The following is a 27,157-nucleotide window of genomic DNA, read 5'->3' as shown; positions in this document are numbered from 1 at the left end:
GTATTTCCGAATTCACAGTACTCATAAAAGAGTCAAAACGTACCCATGCAGCTACTTCTGGCAAGATTGTTTTTTAAGTTATGGTTACTTCCAAGGGCACTTTTATCTCAAGCTTTCTCATTGTATATTAAAAATGAGACTGCATATGTAAATGAGTTTGGTATGTTGATAGAAATGTTAGTTTTTCCTCATTAATTTCCTTTCACAAACATTGTGCAAGAGAATACAAGCAGGCTGTCTTCCAAGTTGCTTGTGTAATACTGTGAGCATAGCCGACATATCGAAGCACTATCCCTTTAAGAAAATGGGGAACTAGGGAGAACACTTTCATTTCCTTCTCTGTTTTCTTAATAAAACCCGCACGCAACTGTTTCAAAGGGGGAAGTTTTATTAGAGGCTCGATATAAGTTTCTTAACGGTGAGTTTTAATCATTTAAAAGACTTTGCAGAGTTTGTCGTTGTAGCGAAGTTCATCGTTACCAGTTTGGTGAGTTATATTTGCTCTAAGTTAATGTTTGCTTCGACCTACGGCATCGGCAAGTTTCACTGCATAATAAAACATTACCTATAAAAGTTTTAAACTGTAGCGGTGTTGACATCGAATGAACTGGTTTTGTACACTTGTTTTATATTTTCCGACCCCAAACCTTGTTTTTTTTATTAACTCCAGTGATAAATGAATGCATTACTTTATTGAAATCGTCATTATCAGTGATCTACCTGTCCTGCATCTCTCTCTTGTGGTTGGAGAGCAGTGCGGCCGCCAGATGGCAGCAGTGATCACTGAAGATAACGTGTACAGCGAGGCTGAAGTCAACGACGCGCTCCCTGCTGGTGGAGATGATCACGTGCAGCTGCCCGGTCCTGAAGGAAACATACAGGGACAGGTATCTTGAGCTCTGTCAAAGACACGGCATGTAGCATGATATTTCTTCTGGTACTTTTACTGTAATGACGACAAGACGGCTTGAAACTTTTTATTAGCAGAATATAACCTAGTAATTTTAATGATTCTAGACGTTTCTAGAACTGTGTTCTTCAATTAAAGCAGTGGTTCTCAACTCCAGTCCTCGGGACCCACTGCTCTGTACATTTTGTATGTCTCTCTTATCTGACACAGTCAGTTCAGTTCATAGAGTCTATCCTAACGAGCTGAGGATCTGAATCAGGTGTGTTATACATACACAATATGCAGAGCAGTGGGTCCCAAGGACTGGAGTTGAGAACCACTGAATTAAAGCAACAGTTGTTTAGAGGGTAATAGAATATGAAATATGATGTTATTTTACACGCTGTACGGCTTTTAATTGAACTATTTTATTTTAATATCATTTTAAGTCTTCAGCCTCCTTGTTTTTTCTTTTCTTTAAATAGGAATCAAATACACTGATATGGACGTTTCTTCAACTAGGGCAGTGGTGGAAAGAGTACTAAAAAATGTAAAAGTATTGCTACTTAAGTAATAATTTACTTGAGTACAAGTAAAAGTACTGAAAAATAATATGACTGAAGTAAGAGTAAATAAGTTGTTTGATTAAAAACTACTCAAGTAACTACGTTACTTAAAGTACTTTAGTATTATTTTCTATTTTTAAACAAAATGGGGAGATGATAGCGATATATCTGTTTTATTCATATACTGGAAGCCCACTACTGATTCATACCTCACGCAGAAAGTCCACAAGTGAGATTCATAGAAGTATTAAACTTATGACGTTTCAGGAAATGCCTTACGTGGATATAATAACATGCAAATAGAGATGTTTTGACTGATGAAACATGAAGACAAACACATGATAGCGATAATATATCTGTGTTCATCAAGCTATCTCAGGTATTTTCATAAAAATGATGTATGTCTTTAAAGGGATAGTTCACCCAAAAAGAAAAATTAGCCCATGATTTACTCACCCTCAAGTCATCCTAAGTGTATATGACGTTCTTCTTTCAGACAAATACAATCAGAGTTATATTTAAAAATGTCCTGGCTCTTCCAAGCTTTATAATGGCAGTGAATGGCTGGAGAAAATTTGAAACCCCAAAAAAGTGCATCCATCCATGATAAAAGTGCTCCACTTTTACTCCAGGGGGTTAATAAAGGTCTTCTGAAGTGAAGCCATGCGTGTGTGTAAGGAAAATACCCATATTTAAAACGTTATAAACTAATCACTAGCTTCTGCCAGACGGCCGTACGCATCGATTTACGGTGGAAGACTAACCCCTGAACCGACGCACAACGTAATGACGTACGTGGAAGCTCAGAGGTAAGAGCAAAACAAAACCCTGGTCGCGAATTAGCAATTTTGAAGAGAAATGCCGGAGGATTTCTATATAATAGAAGAAGAGCTTCAGTTTGTTGCACAGCCCTATTTGTTTAAACCGTGGAAGGCGTCTAAGCTTACGAAACTCCTACATCATATGTCATACATGCGTCACAGGTTACTCTTGTAGCGCAAGTCAATTTGCGTATGCGTACGGTCGTCTGGCGGAAGTTATTTTAGATTATAAAGTTATAAATATGTGTATTTTTCTTACAAAAACCAATGGCTTCGCTTTCGAAGGCCTTTATTAACCCGCTGGAGCCGTGTGGGGTATTTTTTTATCATGAATGGATGCACTTTTTTGGGTTTTCAATTTTTTCCAGCCATTCACTGCCATTATAAAGCTTGGAAGAGCCAGGACATTTTTTTTTAAATATACCTCCGATTGTATTTGTCTGAAAGAAGAATGTCATATACACCATGACTTGAGGGTGAGTAAATCATGGGCTAATTTTCATTTTTGAACTTGTATGATAGAATTTAATAAAATAATATATTCTCACTCTGTGTTAAGAAGCAACATGAAACCACCGACGCAATTTCTAACACGACTGACATGTATTGTGATTTAAGAGCAAAACATGATATTCAATTAATAAATTGTAGTGTTTGACGGTATGCTAAGCAAACATACTAGCTTTCCCTGTTGTCAAGAGCAATTGTTTTATTACTAATTTTGAAAAGTTAGTCCAGGTAAGATAATTTGAATGTTTTCATTTGAATCATTTCATAATTGAAAGCAAAGAAGGTTAAGTGAGAGGTCGAATAAAAGAAGAGATGGACAACAGTATGAATAAAAAAGTGCCAGTAAAAAAAAAAATTAAGTGGGGTAACGTTATGGTTAACAATGTTAAATTAAATGCTCTTTTTTTCGTCCTACCGAAAATGTTCTGGGAGCCCACATTGTTCATTCACTGTTAATTCGTTTTTTGTTTTGTTTTGTTTTTTAGCTTTGTACAAGTTTGCTTCGTGCATTTAGTTTAACTGAATTGTTAAAGAGGACGAGCTTTCCCATTCAATTGTGAACTGTGTCCATGTTTTCAAGACACATAGTTTTTGCTCCGTCCATGCAATAACTGCGTCCATGTTATGAGCCATTTAGGCCTGCTTAGTGCTCTGGTATTATCAATGGGATGACTGACTCATTAAAATCAGAATATGTGCATAGCTCACTTAAATTCACTAAATAATGATCCAAAACACGAGCGCCAGTGATTGAATGTCAAAGCGCAGTTTGAAGTCCTCGCCCCCCCAGCCGAACTGGAAGTTTTGATTGGTTTTGCACCCGAGTCTGACCTGTCTGTTATTGGCTGAAGCGCTTCAGATCTGTCTGTTATTGGCTGAAGCGCTTCAGATCTGTCTGTTATTGGCTAAAGCGCCACGCAGGGCTGCACCGCAGTAGTTTGAAAATTGTGTATCAAATGACAGCTTGCACTGTTGCACCGTCGGCACATTTGTCAAAGTACTTTGTACTTTTGGTGAAAAATAAATGTAGCGAAGTTGAATGCTTTCTTTTTTTATTCTACTCAAGTAAAAGTACCACAATTTAATTATACTCAAGAAAGTAGAAAAAAATCGAAAACTCTACTCAAGTACTGCAACGAAAGTATTTGAAATTACTTTCCACCTCTGAACTAGGTGCACTTTTAGCTTTGTGAAGTTTAATAAAAAAAACTTGTTCAAAAGTCACGTAACACAGTCTCATACGTTTAAATAATTTGTCTAGTTTTAAACTTACTTAGATTACAAGAGAAATTGTTAATATTTTTCATTTTTTTCGACCTGCAATGAACAAATGTTATTTCCACCACATCTTAATATACAGCTGTTATTTAAAAATAGAATAATTTATGCCACTCAAGAATTGTCTAAGATCATTTTTGTAACTAGTTTTACCCGTTTTTCCACAATGTACAATAATTATAGCCTACATTTGTCAATGAGTACACTGAACTGTACACCTGTCACACTCTGAAATTGAATATTGGTTTGGGTAAGAGCTTATTAGAAAATAAATAACTTGAATTTGTATATTAAGTAGAGCATGATCTCATAAATTGTGGATACATATTTTAGTGTGTGATGAGAACTTTTAAAATATTTTTTAAAAATGTGTGTGGTGATGGAAATGACAGTGTGGTGGTGGAAATGACAATGAATTAACGTGAATGTATGGAAACAGTAGAGATATTTTTTAGAAAAATTCTTAAACTCATCACACTCATTAAACTCAATTCACAAAGTCATTAAACATAACCAAACCTGTTTTTAGTGTAGTGCTGAGTTTGATGTATAAAACTGATTTGTCTCACAGATGAACAGTTACAGTGCATACTAAAATAAAAATAGATAAAAATTAAATCAATTAATATAAAAGTAATATAATTTAGCAATAAAAATAATGTCATCATCCATCCATCCATCTTCTTCTGCTTATCCGGGGCCGGGTCGAGGGGGCAGCAGTCTAAGTAGAGACGCCCAGACTTTCCTCTCCCTAGACACTCACTCCAGCTCTTCCGGGGGAATACTGATGCGTTCCCAGGCCAGCCGGGAGACATAATGCCTCCAGTGCTGCCTCGGGAAGGCGTCCAGGAGGCATCCAGAAAAGATGCCCGAGCCACCTTCACTGGCTCCTCTCGATGTGGAGGAGCAGCGGCTCTACTCTGAGCTCCTCCCGAGTGACCGAGCTCCACACCCTATCTCTAAGCACCCAGCCACCATGCGGAGAAAGCTAATTTTGGCCACCTGTATCCGGGATCTTGTCCTTTCGGTCATGACCCTCAGCTCATGACCATAGGTGAGAGTAGTAACTAAGATCGGCCGGTAAATCGAGAGCTTCGCCTTGCAGCTCAGCTCCTTCTTCATCACGACAGACAGTACATCGACCGCGTTACTGCAGAAGCTGCACCGATTCGTCTGTCAATCTCCCGTTCCATCTTTCCCTCACTCGTGAACAAAACCCCAAGATACTTGAAGTCCTCCACTTGAGGGAGGAACTCTCCACCAACCTGAAGCGGGCAAACCACCCTTTTCCGACTGAGAACCATGGCCTCGGACTTGGAGGTGCCAATTCTCCTCCCAGCCGCTTCACACTCGGCTGCAAACCGTCCCAGTACACGCTGAAGGTCCTGGTCTGACGAGGCCAACACGACAACATCTTCCACAAAAAGCAGAGATGAAATCGTGTGGTCCCCAAACCGGACACCCTCCGGCCCCTGGCTGCGCCTAGAAATTCTGTCCATAAAAATTATGAACAGAACCGGTGACAAAGGGCAGCCCTGCCGGAGTCCAACATGCACTGAGAACCAGTCTGACTTACTGCCGGCAATGCGAACCAAGCTCTTGCTCCGGTCGCACAGGGACCGGACAGCCCTTAGCAAAGGGCCCCGGACCCCATACTTCCAGAGCACCCTCCACAAGACGCCGCGAGGGACACAGTCGAATGCCTTCTCCAAATCCACAAAGCACATGTGGATTGGTTGGGCAAACTCCCATGCACCCTCCAGCACCCTGTAGAGGGTATAGAGCTGTTCCAGTGTTCCACAACCGGGACGAAAACCACACTGTTCTTCCTGAATCCGAGGTTCTACTATCGGCAAAATTCTCCTCTCCAGTACCCTGGCATAGGCTTTCCCGGGGAGGCTGAGAAGTGTGATCCCCCTGTAGTTGGAACACACCCTCCGGTCCCCCTTCTTAAAAAGAGGGACCACCACCCCAGTCTGCCAGTCCAGAGGTACTGTCCCCAACCGCCACGCGATACTGAAGAGGCGTGTCAGGGCGGATCTCATCCACCCCCGGTGCCTTGCCACCGAGGAGCTTCTTGACTACCTCAGTGACTTCAGCTTGGGTGATGGACGAGTCCACCTCCGAGCCCTCGGCCTCTGCTTCCTCAATGGAAGACGGTGGGATTGAGGAGATCCTCGAAGTATTCCTTCCACCGTCCGACGATATCCCCAGTTGAGGTCAACAGCTGCCCACCTCCACTGCAAACAGTGTTGGTAGGGCACTGCTTCCCCCTCCTGAGGCGCCGGACGGTTTGCCAGAATCTCTTCCAGGCCAACTGACAGTCCTTCTCCATGGCCTCACCAAACTCCTACCAGGGGCATATAACCCCGGACAACATAGCTCCTAGGATCATTCGTGTACTCAAACCCCTCCACCACGATAAGGTGGCAGTTCAAGGAGGAGGGGGATATATAATATCATAATATAAATATAAATATAAAAAGTATTGTAATACATTATAATATAAAAAGTATTACACAAATCATTTTTACCACATGCTGTCATTTCCACCACAGAGGGCAGTGTGAAAATGACTTTTAGCTTTTTAAAAACACCCTTGAAGGTACAGCATGTTTGGAAATGACGTAGAATAAATATATTAACTGATATTAACAATATTTACCTTGATTGCCCTTCATTTGTTGTTGATGAAAATTTTAATTCCCTCCATGTCCAACATGTGCTCTGTCACTGAACATTTCCATAAAATCCACCTAAACAATCTTTCACACAAACTTTTTAAAGGGACATTATAGTGTTGTGGTGGAAATGACACCGGTACTGTGCGACAGCTATATTTTGGATAAAAAGCAATATTGAAAGTGAAAAGTTTTCTTTGTTTAACTTTTACAAAACCCTGACAATTTTCACTGTGGTTTCTGACTTTTGGCCCTTTCCTCTACTAACAGGTGGAGGAGTTTCTCGGCCCACATCCTGACTACGATGAGGAGGAAGAGGAGCGCAAGTACTACAGACGAAAGAGGCTGGGTGTAGTGAAGAATGTGGTGGGGGCCAGTTGCGGAGGAATGATCATCTACAGTGTTTACATGGGTCAGCCATTTGCGCACCACACACCACAGGCACACAGTATGATTCAGTCTAGCGATGACCTCATACTCTTCAAAGTCTGTGTGCGCGGTTTTATAAAAAGATTCTACTGTAAATACGACATTGAGTAGGACTCTACGTCTCAGTGGGATTTTATTATGCACTGTCTGCTTCTATGCAGTGCCAATGAATATGACATGCTTTGTGGATGGCATACTTGAGTGACTCTTCACTCATCTGGTCTTTTTTAGCAAGTTTATTGGCATTGATGCCTCAAAGATGTCTCATTTGGTCTGAGAATGTGAAATTGAGGAACAGCTGACAAATCTCTTGTCACATGCCATAAGTAAGGATTTGGGAGTGTTGTGCCTGTTTTCCACAAATTGTTTCTCTGTAGGTCTATTACAGATGCAGTTAATTCTGCACTACGATGAGACGTACCGAGAGGTCAAGTATGGCACCCTAGGGCTGGAGGATATCGACAACAAAATGCTGATGGGCATCAACGTTACGCCTATCGTCGGCTTGCTCTACACACCGGTGCTCATTAGGTAGCATACTGTGATACTGACTGTTGTTAGTGTATTTCCTTGCATTTCTGTTTCTTTGGTAATGCTCATGCAAACTACATTATTCCGCTTTTCTCATTTAGTTTGGTTCTTTGGATGTTTGTTTGTCACCCACCAACACTGTTATTAGCACTTCTTCATCTACTGTCCACTTAATGCTTGAGCAGTTTTGGCACCAAAGGTCTTCTCACACCCATGGTGTAAACTAAGAATGACTTTTGATAACTGCAGTCCAGTACGGCCACTCTTTCACTTTTAATTAAAGTTTATTTCACAATTTCTTCCTCAGATTTTTGGGGACTAAATGGATGATGTTCCTAGCTTCAGGCATCTATGCTCTTTTTGTTTCAACCAATTACTGGGAGCGATACTACACTCTTGTTCCATCAGCTGTGGCCATTGGTGTTGTCATTGTTCCTCTGTGGGCATCCTTGGGAAACTACATTACAAGGTGAGGGTGTTCAAAAGTGGTGCGTAGATCACACCAGCGTTCAAAAGATTTTATTTTTGGAAGAAATGAATACTTTTACTCAGCAAGGATGCTTTAAATTGATCAAAAGTGACAGTGAAAAAAGATTTATAATGTGACAAAAGATTTCTATTTCAAATAAATGCTGTTCTTTTGAACTTTTTATTAGTCAAAGAATCCTGAAAGAAAATTATATATTAAACAGAACAATGTCAACATTTATAATAATATTAAGAAATGTTTCTTAAGCTCCAAATTAGCACATTAGACTGATTTCTGAAGGATCATGTGACACTGAAGACTCTGAAAATTCAGCTTTGCCATTACAGAATAAATTTTTTTTTTATATATTAAAATAGAAAACAGTTGTTTTAGATTGTAATAATATTTTGCGATATAACCATTTTTATTGTATTTTTGATCTAATAAATTTGGTGAGCAGAAGAGACTTCTTTCAAAAACATGAAACAATCTTACCAACCCCAGAATTTTGAGCGGTACTGTATATGTCAATCATTTTAAGCATGTTTTTAGGCATTTACAGTACTTTATTTTACTACTTAATATTGCACTCATTCATTTAGCATAATATTTAGCAAAATAAAGCAAAACTAAAGGTGCAGCTTTGATGCATAATTTATTGTTACCATATGGATTATTGGCAAATATTAGAGATTTTTCAAATGTATCTCTTTAAGTTGATATTGTGTATATATATTTTGCGGTTACTGGCCATAACATGAAAATAATTACTGGTATTTGTTTATTGGTATAGGGCAGAATTATAAAACTGGTGAATCCTTAGCGGTGTGTAATATTTTCAAAACAAAAAATGATCCTAGTTTTAGCAGTTACTGTAAGCCTTTTCTAGGTTGATTTCCAATAGTGCAGCATCAACTCAACCAATCAAATCCGTGAGTTGGTAGACTGGAAGTATTTAGGAAACCTGATTGGTCATTATTTTTCTGATTATTTAGCTAGCAGTTCTCAGCTCCTCACATTGTCTAAGCAAAAGCTCACTACTCAGTTATACATCTATTTGTATCTAACTTCCCACCTGTGTGCTTATCAGAATGGCCCAGCAGTACTATGAGTATGTGAACTATAAGGACGAACATGTCCAGGAGCAGAAGAAGCCCCCCAAAGGAGCCTTCCATCCTTACATCATAATTTTCCAGTCCGTCTTCTACATTGTTTTCCATGTGAGTTAAGATAAGCAGTAAAAAAGGCACTCTTAAAATGTGTGAAAGGCTGTAAGCAGTAATAGTTAGGCTGTGATTAGTTGTGTTCTCCCCTTTGCCATCATAACTAAAGTATTTGTGTGTATTCACAGCTGCGTGTGTGTGTGTGTGTGTGTGTGTGTGTATGTGTCAGATGCCGGCTGCATATGTGGGTTTGTGCATTAACATGCAGTTATTTATAGAGTTCACTCTGTCTCTCTTCTCTCCCTGCAGCTGAGTTTCGTGTTCGCCGAGTTCCCCATGGTGCTGTTCCTCAATAACTATCTGAATGATTACAATCACACTCTCTTCAAAGTCACACAGTGTGGTAAAATCCTCTATCTCAATGGTGTCCTTTTTTAGCTTTCACGCTGACATTTTAGGAGCTCAGTATGATATTTGCATAGTATTAGTTCTCATGTCCTTTTGTGGAGTTTTGACATGCTTGATTCATGTAGAATAAGTCATGTAGAACTAAAAGAAGAACATTATAAAGTACTCAAGATTTTCTAAACTTTGAGACTTTTAAAAAGGTGTTCTTTTGTTGGATAATTCTGGAAGTTATACTTCCACTAACTATAAAAAAAATCGATAAAACTACCACACCAAGCATAAGGTATAGATATATATATTTATAAGGGAGCAACAAAATTTAAAAACAAGAAAAACTTTGACACTGTGGAAAAACAATATTTCACCTCAACAGCTGTTGTTTGAACACCAGCTCTACAAGACTTGAAAATGAGTAACTCAGTGACAGAAAAAGATCAATCTCCATGTGCGGTGGCCCCAAAAAGAATTGACACATAAGCCATTCTTATAAATGTATGAATTACATAACAAATTATCATACCAAATGCTATTTATGTTTACACTGCCATTCAAAAGTTTGTCAGTGCAATTATGTAAGGGTTTTTACAGAAGCCTTTTATGCTCACCAAGGCTGCATTTATTTGATAAAAAAACAGTAATATTGTGAAATATTGTTACAATTTTAAAGATCTGTTTTTTATTTGAATAAGTTTTAAAATGTAATTTATTCCTGTGATGGCAAAGCTGAATTTTCAGCATTATTACTTTAGTATTCAGTGTTACATGATCCTTCAGAAATCATTTTATTATGCTGATATAGTGCTTCTTAATATTTTTGTGGAAACAATGATAGATTTTTTTCAGCATTGTTCATCAATTAAATTAATATGTTAAATATGGCCTAAAAGTGTCCAAATCCAATTAACACCAAAGAAAACAATTTAAAAATCTTATCAAAACCATCTTGAATATGTGTTAGTTCCATGTGTTGATGATGATGAGAACATATCTCGCAAAATAAAACCGAATGTGTCAAGAATATTTACAGTCAGTTGGATCTGATGGGAAAAAATCAGTCATTTGGCAATTAAACTTCACACTTCTGACTTGCTGCAAACCAAGGGCGTCAGCACATCTGCTCTTCAATGTACTGCTGTGTCTGGCTCTTCCTGGCTCTCAGCAGAGATGACGATAAGGTTTTTTTTTAACCAGTATTTGAAATAGCAAAATAGCCAATCACGCCAAATCACCAGCATCACTGCAAAATGTGGGAAGTCACCCACTTGCCATATTGTATAGTGAAAAACCTGAAAGAAGCAGCCTGAAGTCTATTCAACTTTATGCATCCAGACCAAATTTTAGTTTAAAACATTTGCAGTCTTGTTAGATACACTGAACAAAATTATAAACGCAACACTTTTGTTTTTGCCTCCATTTTTCATGAGCTGACTTTTTCTATGTACACAAAAGGCCTATTTCTCTCAAATATTGTTCACAAATCTGTCTAAATCTGTGTAAGTGAGCACTTCTCCTTTGCCGAGATAATCCATCCACCTCACAGGTGTGGCATATCAAGATGCTGATTAGACAGTATGATTATTGCACAGGTGTGGCTTAGGCTGGCCACAATAAAAAGTCACTCTAAAATGTGCAGTTTTACTGTATTTTCCGGGAGGGTCCGAAAACCAGTCAGTATCTGGTGTGACCGCCATTTGTCTCACGCAGTGGAACACATCTCCTTCGCATAGAGTTGATCAGGTTGTTGACTGTGGCCTGTGGAATGTTGGTCCACTCCTCTACAATGCCTATGCGAAGTTGCTGGATATTGGCAGGACCTGGACCACGCTGTCGTATACGCCGATCCAGAGCACCCCAAACATGCTCAATGGGTGACATGTCCGGTGAGTATGCTGGCCATGCAAGAACTGGGATGTTTTCAACTTCCAGGAATTGTGTACAGATCCTCCAACATGGGGCCGTGCATTATCATGCTGCAACATGAGGTGATGGTCGTGGATGAATGGCACAACAATGGGCCTCAGGATCTCGTCACGGTATCTCTGTGCATTCAAAATGCCATCAATAAAATGCACCTGTGTTCGTTGTCCATAACATATGCCTGCCCATACTATAACCTCACCGCCACCATGGGCCACTCGATCCACAACGTTGACATCAGCAAACCGCTCACCCACACGACGCCATAAACGGTGTCTGCCATCTGCCCTGTACAGTGAAAACCGGGATTCATCCGTGAAGAGATCACCTCTCCAAAGTGCCAGACGCCATCGAATGTGAGCATTGCCCACTCAAGTCGGTTACGACGACGACGAACTGCAGTCAGGTCGAGACCCCGATGATGACAGTTGATCAGGTGATGCAGATGAGCTTCCCTGAGACGGTTTCTGACAGTTTGTGCAACAATTCTTTGGTTCTGCAAACTGATTGTTGCAGCAGCTGTCCGGGTGGCTGGTCTCAGACGATCTTGAAGGTGAAGATGCTGTATGTGGAGGTCCTGGGCTGGTGTGTTTACACGTGGTCTGCGGTTGTGAGGCCGGTTGGATGTACTGCCAAATTCTCTGAAACGCCTTTGGAGACGGCTTATGGTAGAGAAATGAACATTCAATTCATGGGCAACAGCTCTGGTGGACATTCCTGCAGTCAGCATGCCAATTGCACGCTCCCTCAAAACTTGTGACATCTGTGGCATTGTGCTGTGTGATAAAACTGCACATTTTAGAGTGGTCTTTTATTGTGGCCAGCCTAAGGCACACCTGTGCAATAATCATGCTGTCTAATCAGCATCTTGATATGCCACACCTATGAGGTGGATGGATTATCTCGGCAAAGGAGAAGGGCTCACTAACACAGATTTAGACAGATTTGTGAACAATATTTGAGAGAAATAGGCCTTTTGTGTACATAGAAAAAGTCTTAGATCTTTGAGTTCAGCTCATGGAAAATGGGGGCAAAAACAAAAGTGTTGCGTTTATAATTTTGTTCAGTGTACATTATTTTCTCTTTTCTAATCGTATCCTCTCTCTCTCTCTCTCTCTCTCTCTCTCTCTCTCTCTCTCTCTCTCTCTCTCTCTCTCTCTCTCAGGTGCTAGTGGGAAAGGCGTGATAGAGAATTTCAACAAGACAGTTTTGCGCAGTTTGCCTCGCTCTCTGCTGCTCATCGAGGTGGAGAGTGTGCTCATGGGGGCAGCCTTCCTTGCCATGCTTATTGTAAGACCATCATTGTCATTATTATCATCATTATGACGTCTCTATTCTCTGCATCATCTTAAATACCCCTTAAAATTAGGACTAAATCAGTAAGTAAATCACTAGATACAGTTTATAGCCAACAACAGTTTGACCTTGATAGTCCTCACATAGACATTTCAAATTGAGCCAAAGTTTGAGGCCTTTTTTTTTAGTATATATAGATAAAAAAGGAATGTCTTCCCTTAGAAATTAAAATCTTTTATTTAGCTATTAAAATATTCAAAATATTTGTTATTCAAAATCCATAAGATTTTCTGGTAACACTTGACTTTATTACTATAGTAAAACAGTAAATTATGTACTGTGTAAACTGCCCTACAAAGCAAAAAGGCAGTAACTGCATTTTTGGTCAAAAATGAGTTATTATCATTTTCATGACATTCAAGGCATCCTTTGTTATGTGACAAAACATCTTATCTCAAATGTGTGTGGTTTTGGAGAAAAATGGTAGTCGTTTGTACAGTAACTGCAAAAAGCCCTGGCCTAGTGAAACAAAGCAAGAGTACAGTAACATCCATTACTGTATTCTTGTTATGTTTTACCTAACAAAAAATAACCGTGTTGCTGCGCAGTGCAGTTACTGTTGCCATGGTGAACACACCGCTAATTTCGCGGCATCCTCACGGGACGGTTTTAACATTTGCGATTTCACGCTTCTAACTTCACACAAATTTAGTTTGAGATGCAGTGTTTCCCCTAATTGTTCCCCTACCAAACTAACACACACACACACACACACGCGCGCGCGCGCGCTGAAGCACGTGTGTAACATTTGAGCTGTTTTTTTGCCTATATGAGGACACGGTCTTCACGGCAACCCGTCAAAATAAAAGTTCGGTTTAACCTATTTTTTACAGTCTATGGGTTTAACTTGACAGAAATATATTACTGTTGTACAGTAGAATTTAGAAACGTCTCAATGTAATATTAATACTAACACTAATACAAATAAATTAAGATTAAAACTTCAATGTTTTAATTTTAACAGTAAAGCTCATTGTGCAGCATGTTGTTTGACCAAAAATGTTTGTTTTTAAAATGTTGTATAAGTTTAATAATAGTTTATAATAAAAGTTTCATGATTTCAATTAATTAGACATGATTTTTGATTACTAAAAATTTACACCACATATCCGTAACACGCCCGCTCCGCAACACTAGTTTCGCAACACAAAAATTTTGAAAATGTTGTCCAAATGGTTCCATTTATTTCAAACACAATGTATCAGACCTAGAGCCCAAGTTGTGGCAAAGTAGTTTTGGGAGAATCTGTAGTTACTGCCTTTTCCCTTCGTATGGTGCCACGTTTTTGGTAAGTAATACAAAGCAAGAATACAGTAACTGCAAAATAGGGGTAAAATATCAAATTAAATATGAGGATTGATATGTACAAAGAATAAGCTAATATAAAGTAACAAAACAGCCACATGTCCAATAATCTACCTACAACTACTTAGGCTGGATGACAGGATAACTTTAAAGTCATTTTTCTCTGTTCTGCACTCTGCGTAGTTACTGCCTTTTTGCTTTGTAGGGCAGTAAAATACAAGCAACTAACACAATACCAACCAAATCTTAACCCTAAAGAACATATTGTTAAATAATATTACTCAGTACTTATTTGTTTAATTACACTGTAACAAGGACACCTTTAAAAAAGTGTGACTTTTCTTTTCTTTATGAAAAATTTCCACGTAGTGAAAGTGAATGAGACAATGACAATCAAAAAAACAAACAAAAAAAGCATTATAAAATTATCATAGAAGTGGTACATATGACGCATGCACTATATTCCAAATCTTAGTGGGGTGAACAAACTGAAATTTGATCATTGGTCAATAAAAGGTACACTATGTAACTTTTTTTTTTTTTAATTATCAAAATTTAAATAATGATTCAATACATCATCACCCTGATTCACTCTTGTAGTGCTATTATAAGTATTTATATTTTAGACCAAGCGGGATGTTTTTCATGCAAAATTGTGTACTTGCATCACTCGTTCGTGTATGTCGCATCACATCCGTGAATAGAGAAAAGTTGCTTCGGATTCATAGGTTAGTCGTCACAATGAGTGAGAAAGGTTGACATGGAGCAGCTAAATCGTCTAGGTTACGACTGTAACCTCTGTTCCCTGAGAACAGGGAACGAGACACTGCGTCGATGACGCTTTGGGGAACGCCTCAGGCGTGACCGGTGTCTGAAATCACAATCAAATCACGGCAATCACATTGACCGGTGACAGCCTGTGAATCATTAGCGTGAATGATTAACGTGCGACCTGGTAGTATAAAAGGGCGCCTTGCAAACATGACAAATCATCTTACCGTCTGAAGGGACTGTTCGGTAGGTAAGCCCCGAGGCATGGCGAGGAGACGCAGTGTCTCGTTCCCTGTTCTCAGGGAACAGAGGTTACAGTTGTAACCTAGACGTTCCCTTTCGAAAGGGAACTCGCACTGCGTCGATGAATGCAGCCATCAAAATAAAAAAAAATTCATATTTACACAATATAATTATGTTGGTCAGTGAAAACATTGGAAAGCGTTTCTTTGTACTTTTGTCAGCTAATAAAAGGTTAAATAGAATAAACAAAACACAGATTCTTGATTTTATTGCATTTTACAAAATGTCCCAACTTTTTTCTGATTTGGGGTTGTAGACACTTAGTCCGGCCAATTCCTGTCTGTCCGAAGACAGAGCCTCTGGACACTTGCCTTAGGTAAGGCATCCAACCCGAGAGACTGCGAAGCTGGCAGTGAACCACTCGGCCCGGATCTCAGAGACGGGATATCCCGGAGAGTATGACTCAGCATAGTGCTTCCCAACCCTTGCCAGCGAGGGGAGTTTCTCTACTCGATCCACGGATCTACCCAGTGTTTATGTCTCAAAACACTGAGGAGGCCTGATCTAACTGGGAGGTCTCACGAGAGGCCTACGACCGTCTGACCAGACTCAGGAGTCCGCATGCTCATAGTGACCCTCGATGAGGGGAGCACATGGTCCGCCTGGTAGGCAAAACCAGGCTGTAGGCAGGAAAGAGGTTCCGGGAGGGAACCAGTAGCAGAGAGTGAACACTTTAGTCGAGCCAGGGCGCAAGCTCGCCTTCAGCAGCTGCCTGCTAAGACCAGCTGAACTGATAGCAAGAGGCCACTAGCTTCCTGAACCCAGCACCGCTAGGAAACCACTCACAGGGAGGCCTGGTGAGGCCTACTACCTGATAGCTACAGTATGTGGTCACCTTCAGGGAGGCCTAGTGAGGCCTACTACCTGATAACGATAGTACGTGGGGAACTCAACCTCAGGGAGGCCTGTAGAGGCCTACTACCTGATAACCATAGTGTATGGGGAACTCACCTTCAGGGAGGCCTGGAGAGGCCTACTACCTGATAACCATCATGAGTGGGAATTCACCTGCAGGGAGGCCTGAGGAGCCTACTACCTGATAGCAACTGGTAGCCGAGTCCGGGTAATAGTTCCAAGGCGGCCTCCTGAGGCCAGCCAGCTGGGGACTCGCCTATCAGGGAGGCCTGGTTGGGCCTACTAGCTGATAGCAAGTCAATTCTGCTACAAAGGCACACTGTTGGGAACCATACTACACCAACATAACTATTGGGCCCAGCCACAGGAGGCCTAATACGGCTAGCTACCTGGTAGCATCTATAAAGTATGTCCCACAATGTTGGGACTCACCTCCGAGGAGGCCTGTTAAGGCCTACTACCCATCGCTGAGTCAACTGCCCGAACCACTAAGGCCAACCACGTGAAGTAGCCTACAGTACCATCTTGGGGGGCTGCCCATTCAAGGAGGCCTGCTGAGGCCTACTACCTAATGGCGCAGTCTTCGATGGCAGATAAGCTGTTTACACAGCGCCTACATCATCCGGGTGCCTAATCACATTGCCCATGGCAGTGTACTCAGCAAGAAAGCTAGCACCCTTAAAAAAAGGGGAGTACATAATATGCCACTCTGCCTCAACGGGAGCCCCAGAGTTAGGGGCCCACCATCTATAGACGAATCCGGCGAAACTACCGGAAGTAAGGGGGGGCCATTACTGAGCTGTTGCTGGGTAGCGTTGCGCCATTGCCTCCTATTGTTTTATTTGCAACTTGCGTCCACTGGAATAAACAGCCCGCGATTTACGACTGTCACTAACATTACAACTTTTATAATGTCGAGTGGGAAAACATGTTGGTATTTTGAAAAATCATCGGATGCCAGGCGAAGGAGAAAATACTCTTGAATACCTTTAAAACAACAGAAGGAGTTGGGGTAGTAACGTTAGTAACAGTAGCAGCTACTGTTATGTCTGTTGTTAATGTTTGATTTGCTTGACTGTGACAGATTTGTTTTTAAATAAATTAAATTAAATATGCATTTTTTGTTATAATAACAATTATTTAATGACGTAAGTAAAAAAAAATATAATGAATATGTAATATAGTGCTCAGCAAAATCTCCTCTCTAGCTATTTTTTCTATTCAATTAACATGCTATGGTCATTAAATGGCTTTCCTGAGCTAAATGTAACGTTATGTGACATAATTGTTCTCCTGCTGTTATATTGACCTCTTTCCATGGTTTAAAAACACTAATTGGTCGATATTATGTATACATTCTAGCTGTACCTTACCCTTGCCTTTTGCAATGTGAAAATGAGATAAATAATGGACACAAATGAAAAACATGAATTCGTTTATTTGATGTCATTCATTTATTTATTGTTGCCAAATGGACAGATCTTTTTATAATTTCCTCGTTAGCTAACGTTAGCCTAGCTAGCTTGCCAAGCTATTTCATAAATAATCTGTAAGATCGTTTGTACCTTCATCTGTGACTGGAGGCCACTGTCTAACATCATCAACCCAACAAGTCATTCTGCCTGGCTGTAGCTGTCACATAGAGCTGTCATCGAGGGTGCGTTATCACCACAGTCTATGGTTATCACGGATGTTTGTTTACATACCGGTAACAGCTCAGTAATGGCGTCGCCACAAGATGGCAGCCTACACAGAACGCTCGTCGGATTCGTCTATACGCATGGGCGTCAGGTCAGGGCAATGCTCTGGCTTCAGGGGAGCGTACTTCGACCAAAAAAGAAGTGAAGGCTAAACTTTCCACTCGACCCGAGCCATAGTGGAGCGAGGTAGGATAATACAGAACTGGAAGTGAAGCGCTCAGACCTACCCTGTATCACAGGGGAATACACACACCTGACCCTGGGGTCACCAGGGTGCGGGCCTGCCAGCGGCTCTAGGGGTGACAGAAATTTATCTGTGCCCAACTCAGGGGAGTGGGGCTAGTCTTGAGAGCCACCCACCTACAACCCAGCGCTCGAGCAGTAGCTCAGCGAGGCGAGTGAAGCCTATACTGGCGGCCAAGATACGTATACCAGTTCTCCACGGCAGGGTCGGGCAGACAGAACCAGTCCTCTTCGTGAAGCGAAAGACGGCCTAACCCTGCTCAATAAAGACATATGTACCATGGAGGCCTATTTGAGGCCTAACCATGTTCTTTATAAACCATCCTCTGCACCACGCTGCATTACTCTTGTTGCCCCAGAATGCAGAGAAGGCGGCGGGCCTTGGCCTATGGACTCCCAAGGGAGGAGGCTGTCATACAGGGACGCTAGGAACCTACATTCACAAAGTGAAGAGTCAGAGGCAGAAATGTTTAAGCAGAGCGCCTCCACTATCCCTGGCACAGCCTAGGCCAGCTACAGAGGAGGCCCTGGTGAGGGCCAGCCTGCAAGCATAGATCTACCTGAGGGCTTGGAGGAGCCACAGCCTTACTAGAAAAATAGTTATTATTATTTCAACAAGGGCTGCAGAATCGCTCAGCCCACTGAAAACCCAAACAGAGCTCAAGGGGGCGATGTACTCAGGAAAGAAGTCAGACGGCCCCGTGGGCCGGACACAAGATCTATCTGAAGCTCTAGCGTCAGTCAACACTCCAAGTAAAAAATTCTATGAGAGAAAGACCAACTACTCTACCTGAGGTGGCTAACAGCCCGGAGGCTAACATAGTTATCGTTCTGGCCACCTAATGGGGAACTTCAGGGCCCTAATAATCCAGGACATTTCTCTTACCTTTCTCTTACCTGCATTTCTCTTACCTGCGGGAGTCACGCCTCTTCTGCGCCCTGCTCCTCCAAGGAGGGGGCGCACGAGAGGTGACGCTGGCTCGCTGGCCCTGCCTATGGTCCTCAGACCGTGAAGGGCCAGGTCCTCTCGCCTGCCTGGGTGTGGATATGGATCTCAGCGGTATACATGTTTTAAATGCAGCTGAGCGCGCCTTCGCCTCCCTGAACTTCCCCACCACCGCCTCTACGGAGGTGCCGAAGAGTTCAGAGGGCGAAACCGGTGAATCGAGGAGAAAGGCCTTCTCTTTCTCCCCGATGTCGGCTAGATTTAGCCACAGATGTCTCTCCGTGGCCACCATCGCCGCCATCGACCAACCGACCAATCACGGCAGCGGTTTGCTTGGTGGCACGGAGAGCAAGATCCGTGGTATGGAGCAGCTCAGCCACCGCTTCAGGGGATATTCCTGCCCCCTGATCGAGATCCCCCAGCAGGTCGACCTGGTATGCCTGCAGCACCGCCATGGTGTGCAGGGCAGCACTGGCCTGACCTGCTGCCGTGTACACTCTGCCATTCAAACGCGCCGATGTTTTCAACGGTTTGGATGGCAGGGTTGGAGCTCTCAGTGTCGGTGCCCACCCAGACACGAGATAGTTTGCGAACGTCTCATCAATGGGCGGCATCGACACGTACCCATGCTCCTCGATCCCCTCAACATCAGCAAAACTAGCTCGCTGATGTCGGTGGATACGGGGAGAGTATGGGTTCTTCCATGCCCTCTCGACCTCAGTATGAAGGTCGGGAAGAAATGGAAGGCTCACCTGAGCTGGTGGTCTATGGCCGGGGAGAAACCGATCGTCGAGCCTGCCGTGAGCGATCTCTCCTCTAGCGCGTCGTCAAGGCAGCTGCTGCCTGCCGGCGGCGGGCTCCATTACATCCACCAGCTCTGCATACACTGGGCAGGGTGGCTGAGGGGGTTCAGGATCTACCTGATCATACACCTCCTCAGCCATCTCCTGCGCATCCTGAAGAGCATCAGCTGCGGGAAGAGTCGGTGAAAAATCTTCATCCTCAACCTGCAGCTCGCTCTCGTCAGTCGTCGGGTCATCTGAAAGGTTTACGGCCCTCTCAAGGTGATCAACGAGCTCCATCTGGGAGCCCCATGATGCAAGCCGTCGCTCTGCCCCGGCACGAGCGGCACCTGAACCACGAGGTCCAGATGCTGAGCCCTCTTAACTTGAGAAGAAGGCCAGACGAGAGTGGAGCGTTTTCACAGAAAAACGCTGACAGTTTGCACAGCAGGCTCCCTCAAGAACCTCCCGTGCATGCTCTTCTCCCAGGCAGAAAACGCACAGCTCGTGTGTGTCACCCGGCGTCAAAAACCTTGGGCACGGGTCTGCACACTTCTGAAAACAATCAGCTTTTGCTGCACGTTTCATTTTCTCACCGTTTTTTTGAGTTGCGTTTCACACAGACAGTCCCTGAAGACGAAAAGATGATTTGTCATGTTTGCAAGGCGCCCTTTTATACTACCAGGTCGCACATTAATCATTCACGCTAATGATTCACGGGCTGTCGCCGGTCAATGTGATTGTCGTGATTTGATTGTGATTTCAGACACCTGTCACACCTGAGGCATTCCCCAAAGCGTCATCGACACAGTGCGAGTTCCCTTTCGAAAGGGAACTCCAACCTCCGGGGAATCCCCAGTAAAAAAAAAAAAAAAACGCAGAACAGAGGCGAGTCTGCTGGCAAAAAGAGAACGTGACAGAGCTCGTGATAAAACCAGAATCAACATTAGTTTGACTTTTCGGAGATGATGACGAGAACTGAAGGATTTGAAATGTTGTAAAAGCGACGCGGAAATAACGCTTTTATTACTCAACAGGCGAGTAAGGTATTTTACTGAACACATACTGTAAACTCCCATATGTAGCTCTCTAACAGAGTTCATTGTAAAGCATTATCTATTGTGAAGGGTCATTTCATTATGGTTGTTGTAGCGCTGTGCTGGAATTTATTTTCAAATAAGTACTGTGTCTATTAATGGATATAGCTACGGTAAGTCCGCTAGTCAACTTGAGATCCTTTCCATCTAAACTGGATATATTTTAGTATTGAATGTTTTATGAGCAGTAGGATAACCATATTCATCCGCACAGTCACACAGAGCCGAAGTTTTTTTTATTTCTATGTAGTTTTTAAGAATTTTAATTTGGAAAATGGTTTTAGTTTGTTTGTTAACTATAATAACCCTGAATTAAGTTAACTAAAAATCTTGCCCTTGTTTGATATCAGCAAAATATAATTTGGTATGTTCCTCACACAAAGTTATCATATGGTTTCAGAAGACTTGCACGAGTGTTCCACGTTAAAGATTTTTCATTTTTGAGTGAACCTTTTTAACAGTGTGCTTCCAATGTTCCCCAAATAGTTCCTGGTGTTGTGCGGAGCTGCATATCGGCCCACAGAGGAAATTGACCTTCGCAGCATCGGCTGGGGGAACATCTTCCAGCTGCCCTTCAAGCACTTACGTGACTACCGTATCCGTCTGCTCTGTCCGTTCTTCATCTACTCTGGCTTTGAAGTGCTGTTCGCCGTGCAGGGACTCATACTGGTGAGAGAAAATAGACTGTGTATCTGTACGTTAATCAAATATACAGTTAAAATCTGAATACCAAAAGTCACACAGTGTCAGCTCTCAGCACTGAATATTTTTTTAGTTTTTCGTGTTGCCATTCTACAATATTAAAGGGTTATTTCACACAAAAATGAAAATTCTGTCAATATTTACCTCACACTTATGTTGTTCCAAACCCATAAGACTTTGGTTAATCTTAAAAACACAAACCAAAATAATTTTATTAAAAACCCCTGGGAGGTTTCTGTCCCTCCATTGAAAGTCCAGGTAAAATATTCAAAAAGGTCATAAAGGCATCATAAAATGAACCCTAATGAATAGAGATACTTAAAGTCTTGAAGGGATACGATCACTTTATATGATGAACAGATTTAATTTAGGCTTTTATTCACATATAAATACACACATAGAGAAAATCACATATGGTAAACATGGACGTTTGTGTGATGCGTCCCATGCTAGAACAAACCTCATTGGTTCAACTTCCACGTTTACCAAATGTATCTGTCGATCCTTGTTTAGATGTAAATAAAAGCCTAAATTAAATCTGTTTGTCATATAAAGTGATCGTATCTCTTCACAAGTCTTGAATTAAACCACTTGATTCATATGGATTTGTTTTATGATGCCTTGATGACCTTTTTGAATCTTTTAAGTTTTGGTTACCTGGACCATCAATGGATGGACAGAAACCTCTCAGGTTTCATTTAAAAATATCTTAATTTGTGACGACATGAGGGTGAGTAACGTTAAATAATGAAAGAATTTTCATTTTTGGGACTAACCATTTAAGCAACTACGAAAAGCAAGTAAACCAATTTGCCTGGTATTTAGGTTAATTATGCTATTAAAGCGTTGTTAAACTAACAGTGCACAATCACTCATAACCTAAAACAGATTTTCTCTTTTTTTTTATCCCTCCCTTTCTCAGTCATATGGAGTGTGTTCGGTCGGGATGGAGAAGCTGTGGTTGTTGGTTATGGTGTATGGTTTGTCATCCTCAATCTGTTCGGGCCTGGCCCTGATGCTGCTGCGCTTTCCCAGGCCGGTTATTCTTCTGTCGGGAGCTTTCGTGCACTTTGTGCTAATCATAACCCTTATGTGCTGGTCGCCCCAACCCAAAACACCTAGCTATCTTCCCTATCTGTTGGTGCTCGCTGCCCTCTGGGGTCTGGGCACTGCTTGCAACAAGACTGGACTGAGCAGTGAGTACAAATGGCATTTATACATTCAAAACATACAGGATGTAGAAAAAAAATACAGGAAATAGCCATCTAGACTGATTCTGGGAGAGGTTAGATTGCAATCACATCAATGATATGACATTTAACATAACATTGTTGTGTGTAGTTTTGCTGGGGATGCTGTATGAAGACAAGGAGCGACTAGACTTTGTTTACACCATCTACCACTGGTGGCAGGCCATTGCCATCTTCATCGTCTACCTTTGGTCTTCATTTCCTATGCGAGTAAGGCCTTTATTTCTTTAGGTTTTGATTTCATACTTTGCATTTGCTGTTACAGGATGCCAGTCAAACAAAAATAATAGGGTGCAAATATGACTTGTTTAATTTACAAATTACAGAATCGCTGGTGGCTGTTCAGAAGGGATTTAGTTGTATTTCAGTGTATTTAGCATAAATCAGTTCCAAATTAATGTTGTTACTTTTGAGATCCTAGTTGTTTTTGTGCCATATAAATATCACTCTGTGATGAAATAGTTCTGCCTGTTTAAAAAAAATAAAGAATACTATCAAAAGTTGATCACTTAATTCACCTTAATTACACATTGTCACATGAGAACGAGCCAGTTTATACATAGTATGCATTACATTTCCCTGCTCATTTCAAATGAGATTGATGAAGGTAACTGAGCGGTTAAGTGATGAAGTCGGTTGTAAACTCAGTAACAACTTGATTCTGAATGATTCACTGAGTTTGATTCAAGTTCAAAGCCATTCCGTTAAACTGTTTGACTGAAGGCGCAATCACATATCTACTGCTGTTCGATATTGTTTAGTCATTTCAATAGGAATCCACATGATCGGGAATTTCATGTGATGGCGAAAGATCTTGCAGATATGCACATCGGGTTCAGTCAGTCGTACAAATTCACAACGCTGAACAACAGAAAGCTGCTTTGTTTGAAAGTGATTTCTGTGTTAGTTGTGCTTCATACATCTCTACACCATTGACAATAGATAATCGATTTTTAGTTTGGGACATCAGGCTGTGTTATTGCATACACACGACTGGCATGCACTCTAATAAGATGGTCATTTTAGTCGCAGTGTGGAGTCCTATTTGTGCGGTCACATTAGTGATATTTTAGCAAAATTTCAAGGGCAAAAAAGTCTATTAAAAATCTATGCAGCACAGCATAAAAAGGAGTTACTTTCAAACCAACATTCGCATGACCAACTTGAACATGAGCGAAATCTGCGTGGGGAACTTCGCCTTCACGCGTAACTCCCGATCGCACAGATTCCTACTGAAATGACTGGATTTTGTCCACAAATTTTGTCCACCTTAATATGTGGAGATTTTTTGTTTACATATTAACACAGAATTAAAAATCAATGTTTAAAGGGGTCATATAATGCCATTTTTGTACAAGCTAATATGATTCTTTAGGGTCTAAATTAAAAGTTTGTAATATACTTTAATTAAAAATTCTCATTAGTATTGTAAGAAAACACTTATTTTACCTGGTCAAAAACAGCTCTGTTTTCAGCACGCCGTTTCAGTGCATATGCCTTTAAATGATAATGAGCTTTGCTCACCCCGCCTCTCTGTTCTGTGCATACACCATTTGTAACACAATAACACAATAACCATAATGCGTTGTTCAGTATAAACGTGGGATTATGAATTATATTGAGAACGTCATACATAGAAAACATGCCGAAATGTACCCTGAGTGTAAACCTTAGACGCATTCATTGTGAAGCATGCAGCTAGCGATTTGCAAAGATTAATATATTAATATAAAGTTTAATAAAACGTTACACTCACTTCCGTTCTTCTGGAGATTCAGCAGGAACACGAATATCTGGTACCGATCCTTTTTTCATGAGCAGCTTCTTAGCAAATCCAGCTTTATACTGATCCTCGTTTATAAGCAGTCTGATGTGTGAAATGATTCACGCAAACATGAGAGCATTGACGTTGCTCGTGGGGAATATTACCTTCGAAAACAAACACAGCCACTGCGTCTTCAGCGGTTCGGATTTAGGAACATTAAAATGACTGCTGTGTTCGTTATTACACCCAAGAACAGAACACCACAATCGCTTAGACGCCATTCTGCTCATAGACAGTGCTCCAGCATATCAACAATGACCGCGCCAGTCCGCGCAGACTATGATTGACAGCTGGCTCATGAGCGAGGGCGGGTCTGTGTTGAAGCGCTCTGTCAATCAACAATCGTGGGAGGGGCGTGCGAGCTTGTGACGTCACAGGCTCGAACGGCTCGATTTGAGGCAGGGGAAAACATATAAGGAGATTAAAACAAAACCACTGGATGGATTTTTATCATTATATGATGGACAGACACTGCCAACACACATTTCAGTACAATCAACTTGTAAAAGTGCATGTACCATTAAATGACCCCTTTAAGATAAAGATTAATTCAGCTGTTTGTTTTCTCTGGTCCCTTTCCAAGGTCAAGCTCGGACTCCTGTTGTTTGCTCTCATAGTGGCATCTTTATGCTACGTGCAGATGGAGCGTCGCCTGGCGAAGAAAATCCCGTTTAGGTTGCCACGGATTCCGCGCCCACGACACAAGGTAATTTAGCTATTGAGGTCGGCACGAAACGGAAGTTATGATAATATTGTCTTTCCGATTATGACATATATTCGAGTTAAATGGCTTCTGGGATGAAAAAAAAAATGCTTGGCGGGACTTGATTTCATCCTTGGGAATGTATTGGTTCATATGAAGTTGGGTGTTGCTAACTAAATGGAGTCAGATCAGAATGCAAGTTTACAGTGAGATGTGGAGGATATTAGTCACACACAAAAATGAAGAGAACAGATGCTGTTTCGAGGGGAAGGGGAGGTTAACGTTTTTGATTAAAGATCACAGGTGCACATGAATTAAAAATAAATAAATAATTATGTGCATGGATATATTGAAATGAAAACAATAAGAATTGCCCATTTTGATTTCATTGGGACCTTAATGAGTCTGTGGGAGATTTATAGAGTTTGTTAAAAGAAAAAAAATATTGTACACATTATTGTTAGAAGTTGAATTAATTTGTTTTGTAAACTCTATCCTCAATTTGTAAACCAAAAAAAAAAAAAAGCACTTACTATGTTGTATTTTTGTACAAAAATAAACTGTCCTTTTAGTCCTGTCCTTGACTACTGTTACAGGTGGATAAACTTCTGCTTATATCATTATTATTCTTCCATATCGCTCTCATTGCTAATGTCTTGCATTACTATCCCGTTCCTCAAAGGTCAAAGGTTACCGATACATTGAGGAAGAAAATTCTGATGAATCAGACACGGACCTGAGTGATGCTGACGATGATGAGAAAGAGGAGGATGAGAGAATGTTGGTTAAGGAGGACAACAATGCAGACGGCGATTCCCAGGGTTCACCGGGACCAGAGAGGAGCGGGGTTAGGGACCGCAGGAGGAGACAAGACAACGCTGCCTACGAGCAGGCCGGAGAGAGAGAAGACTATGTCCAACATACGAGGGAATAGAAAAGGAGAGGTGAAAGATGAGAGGAAGTTGTAAAATACTGAATAGCCAGAAAGAAACTTTTTTTTATTAAATCCGATTTCTTTTCTTTGGATAGAAAAAGTGTGGGCCACCGATGAAAAAATTAAGGTCAGAAAGTTGTCCACAGTAAAAAAAAAAAAAAAAAAAGTAGAAGTGAAACAAGCGTTTCATTGAAATGGGAAGTGAAAAGAGGAAACTGATGATACCTTGTAAGGTTAGGTGGTTTGTTGCCATAGAAATGGATATTCTCCATTTTGAACTTGGTCAAGGTGATGCGCTTGAGTGGTGTATTTCATTCTAATTCCTTTTTTATTTGTGTGCAGTAATTCTTCATCCACTTCATGGCTGTTTTCCTCTTTGTAACCGAAGAACCAAATAGCTCTCCATTAAAAAGTGTTACATTTCATTTTCATTTATGATGTTATAAAACCAATTTTAAATATTGTAATAAAGATGACAGATATTCTATAAGATTTAAAATGCTGCTTTTAGAATGTTTTTAAGCAAGCTATGATGTGCTACAATATGAATATGATTCAAAATTATACAATAAAACAATTTAGTGTACAGTATTTCAGTATGTTTCTCTTTCATTTGCATTGGATGTACCGGTAGGTGCTTTTGCAGTTATATTCTTAGGGGCTGTTCACAGAAAGCATGTTTTTGCATTTCACTGCTCGGCTTTTCCTTTGGTTTTTATGTAA

The 27,157-nt window shown here is 41.1% G+C and overlaps 1 protein-coding gene across 2 annotated transcripts; it reads left to right on the top strand.

The window, feature by feature from the left end:
* The first annotated feature begins 301 nt into the window (after nucleotides 1–301).
* On the top strand, nucleotides 302–26,486 carry unc93b1 (unc-93 homolog B1, TLR signaling regulator). 2 transcript variants are annotated; one of them, XM_056240488.1, is made up of 13 exons: nucleotides 302–487; nucleotides 756–887; nucleotides 7,016–7,157; nucleotides 7,552–7,705; nucleotides 8,013–8,174; nucleotides 9,265–9,394; nucleotides 9,647–9,740; nucleotides 12,828–12,952; nucleotides 21,507–21,689; nucleotides 22,645–22,918; nucleotides 23,064–23,182; nucleotides 25,381–25,503; nucleotides 26,183–26,486. In XM_056240488.1, exons 2-13 carry the CDS (start codon nucleotides 768–770, stop codon nucleotides 26,432–26,434), a joined length of 1,878 nt encoding a protein of 625 aa, XP_056096463.1. In that variant the 5' UTR covers nucleotides 302–487; nucleotides 756–767; the 3' UTR covers nucleotides 26,435–26,486. The 2 variants fall into 2 exon arrangements, with proteins under 2 accessions (XP_056096463.1, XP_056096464.1); XM_056240489.1 differs by having other exon boundaries at nucleotides 302–488; nucleotides 751–887.
* The last annotated feature ends 671 nt before the right edge of the window (nucleotides 26,487–27,157 follow it).

This window comes from Rhinichthys klamathensis, unplaced genomic scaffold, assembly GCF_029890125.1.
Source record: "Rhinichthys klamathensis goyatoka isolate OS25496 unplaced genomic scaffold, OSU_Roscu_1.1 h1tg000601l_1, whole genome shotgun sequence".
Lineage (NCBI taxonomy): Eukaryota > Metazoa > Chordata > Actinopteri > Cypriniformes > Leuciscidae > Rhinichthys > Rhinichthys klamathensis.
This window is presented reverse-complemented; position numbering and strand designations above follow the sequence as displayed.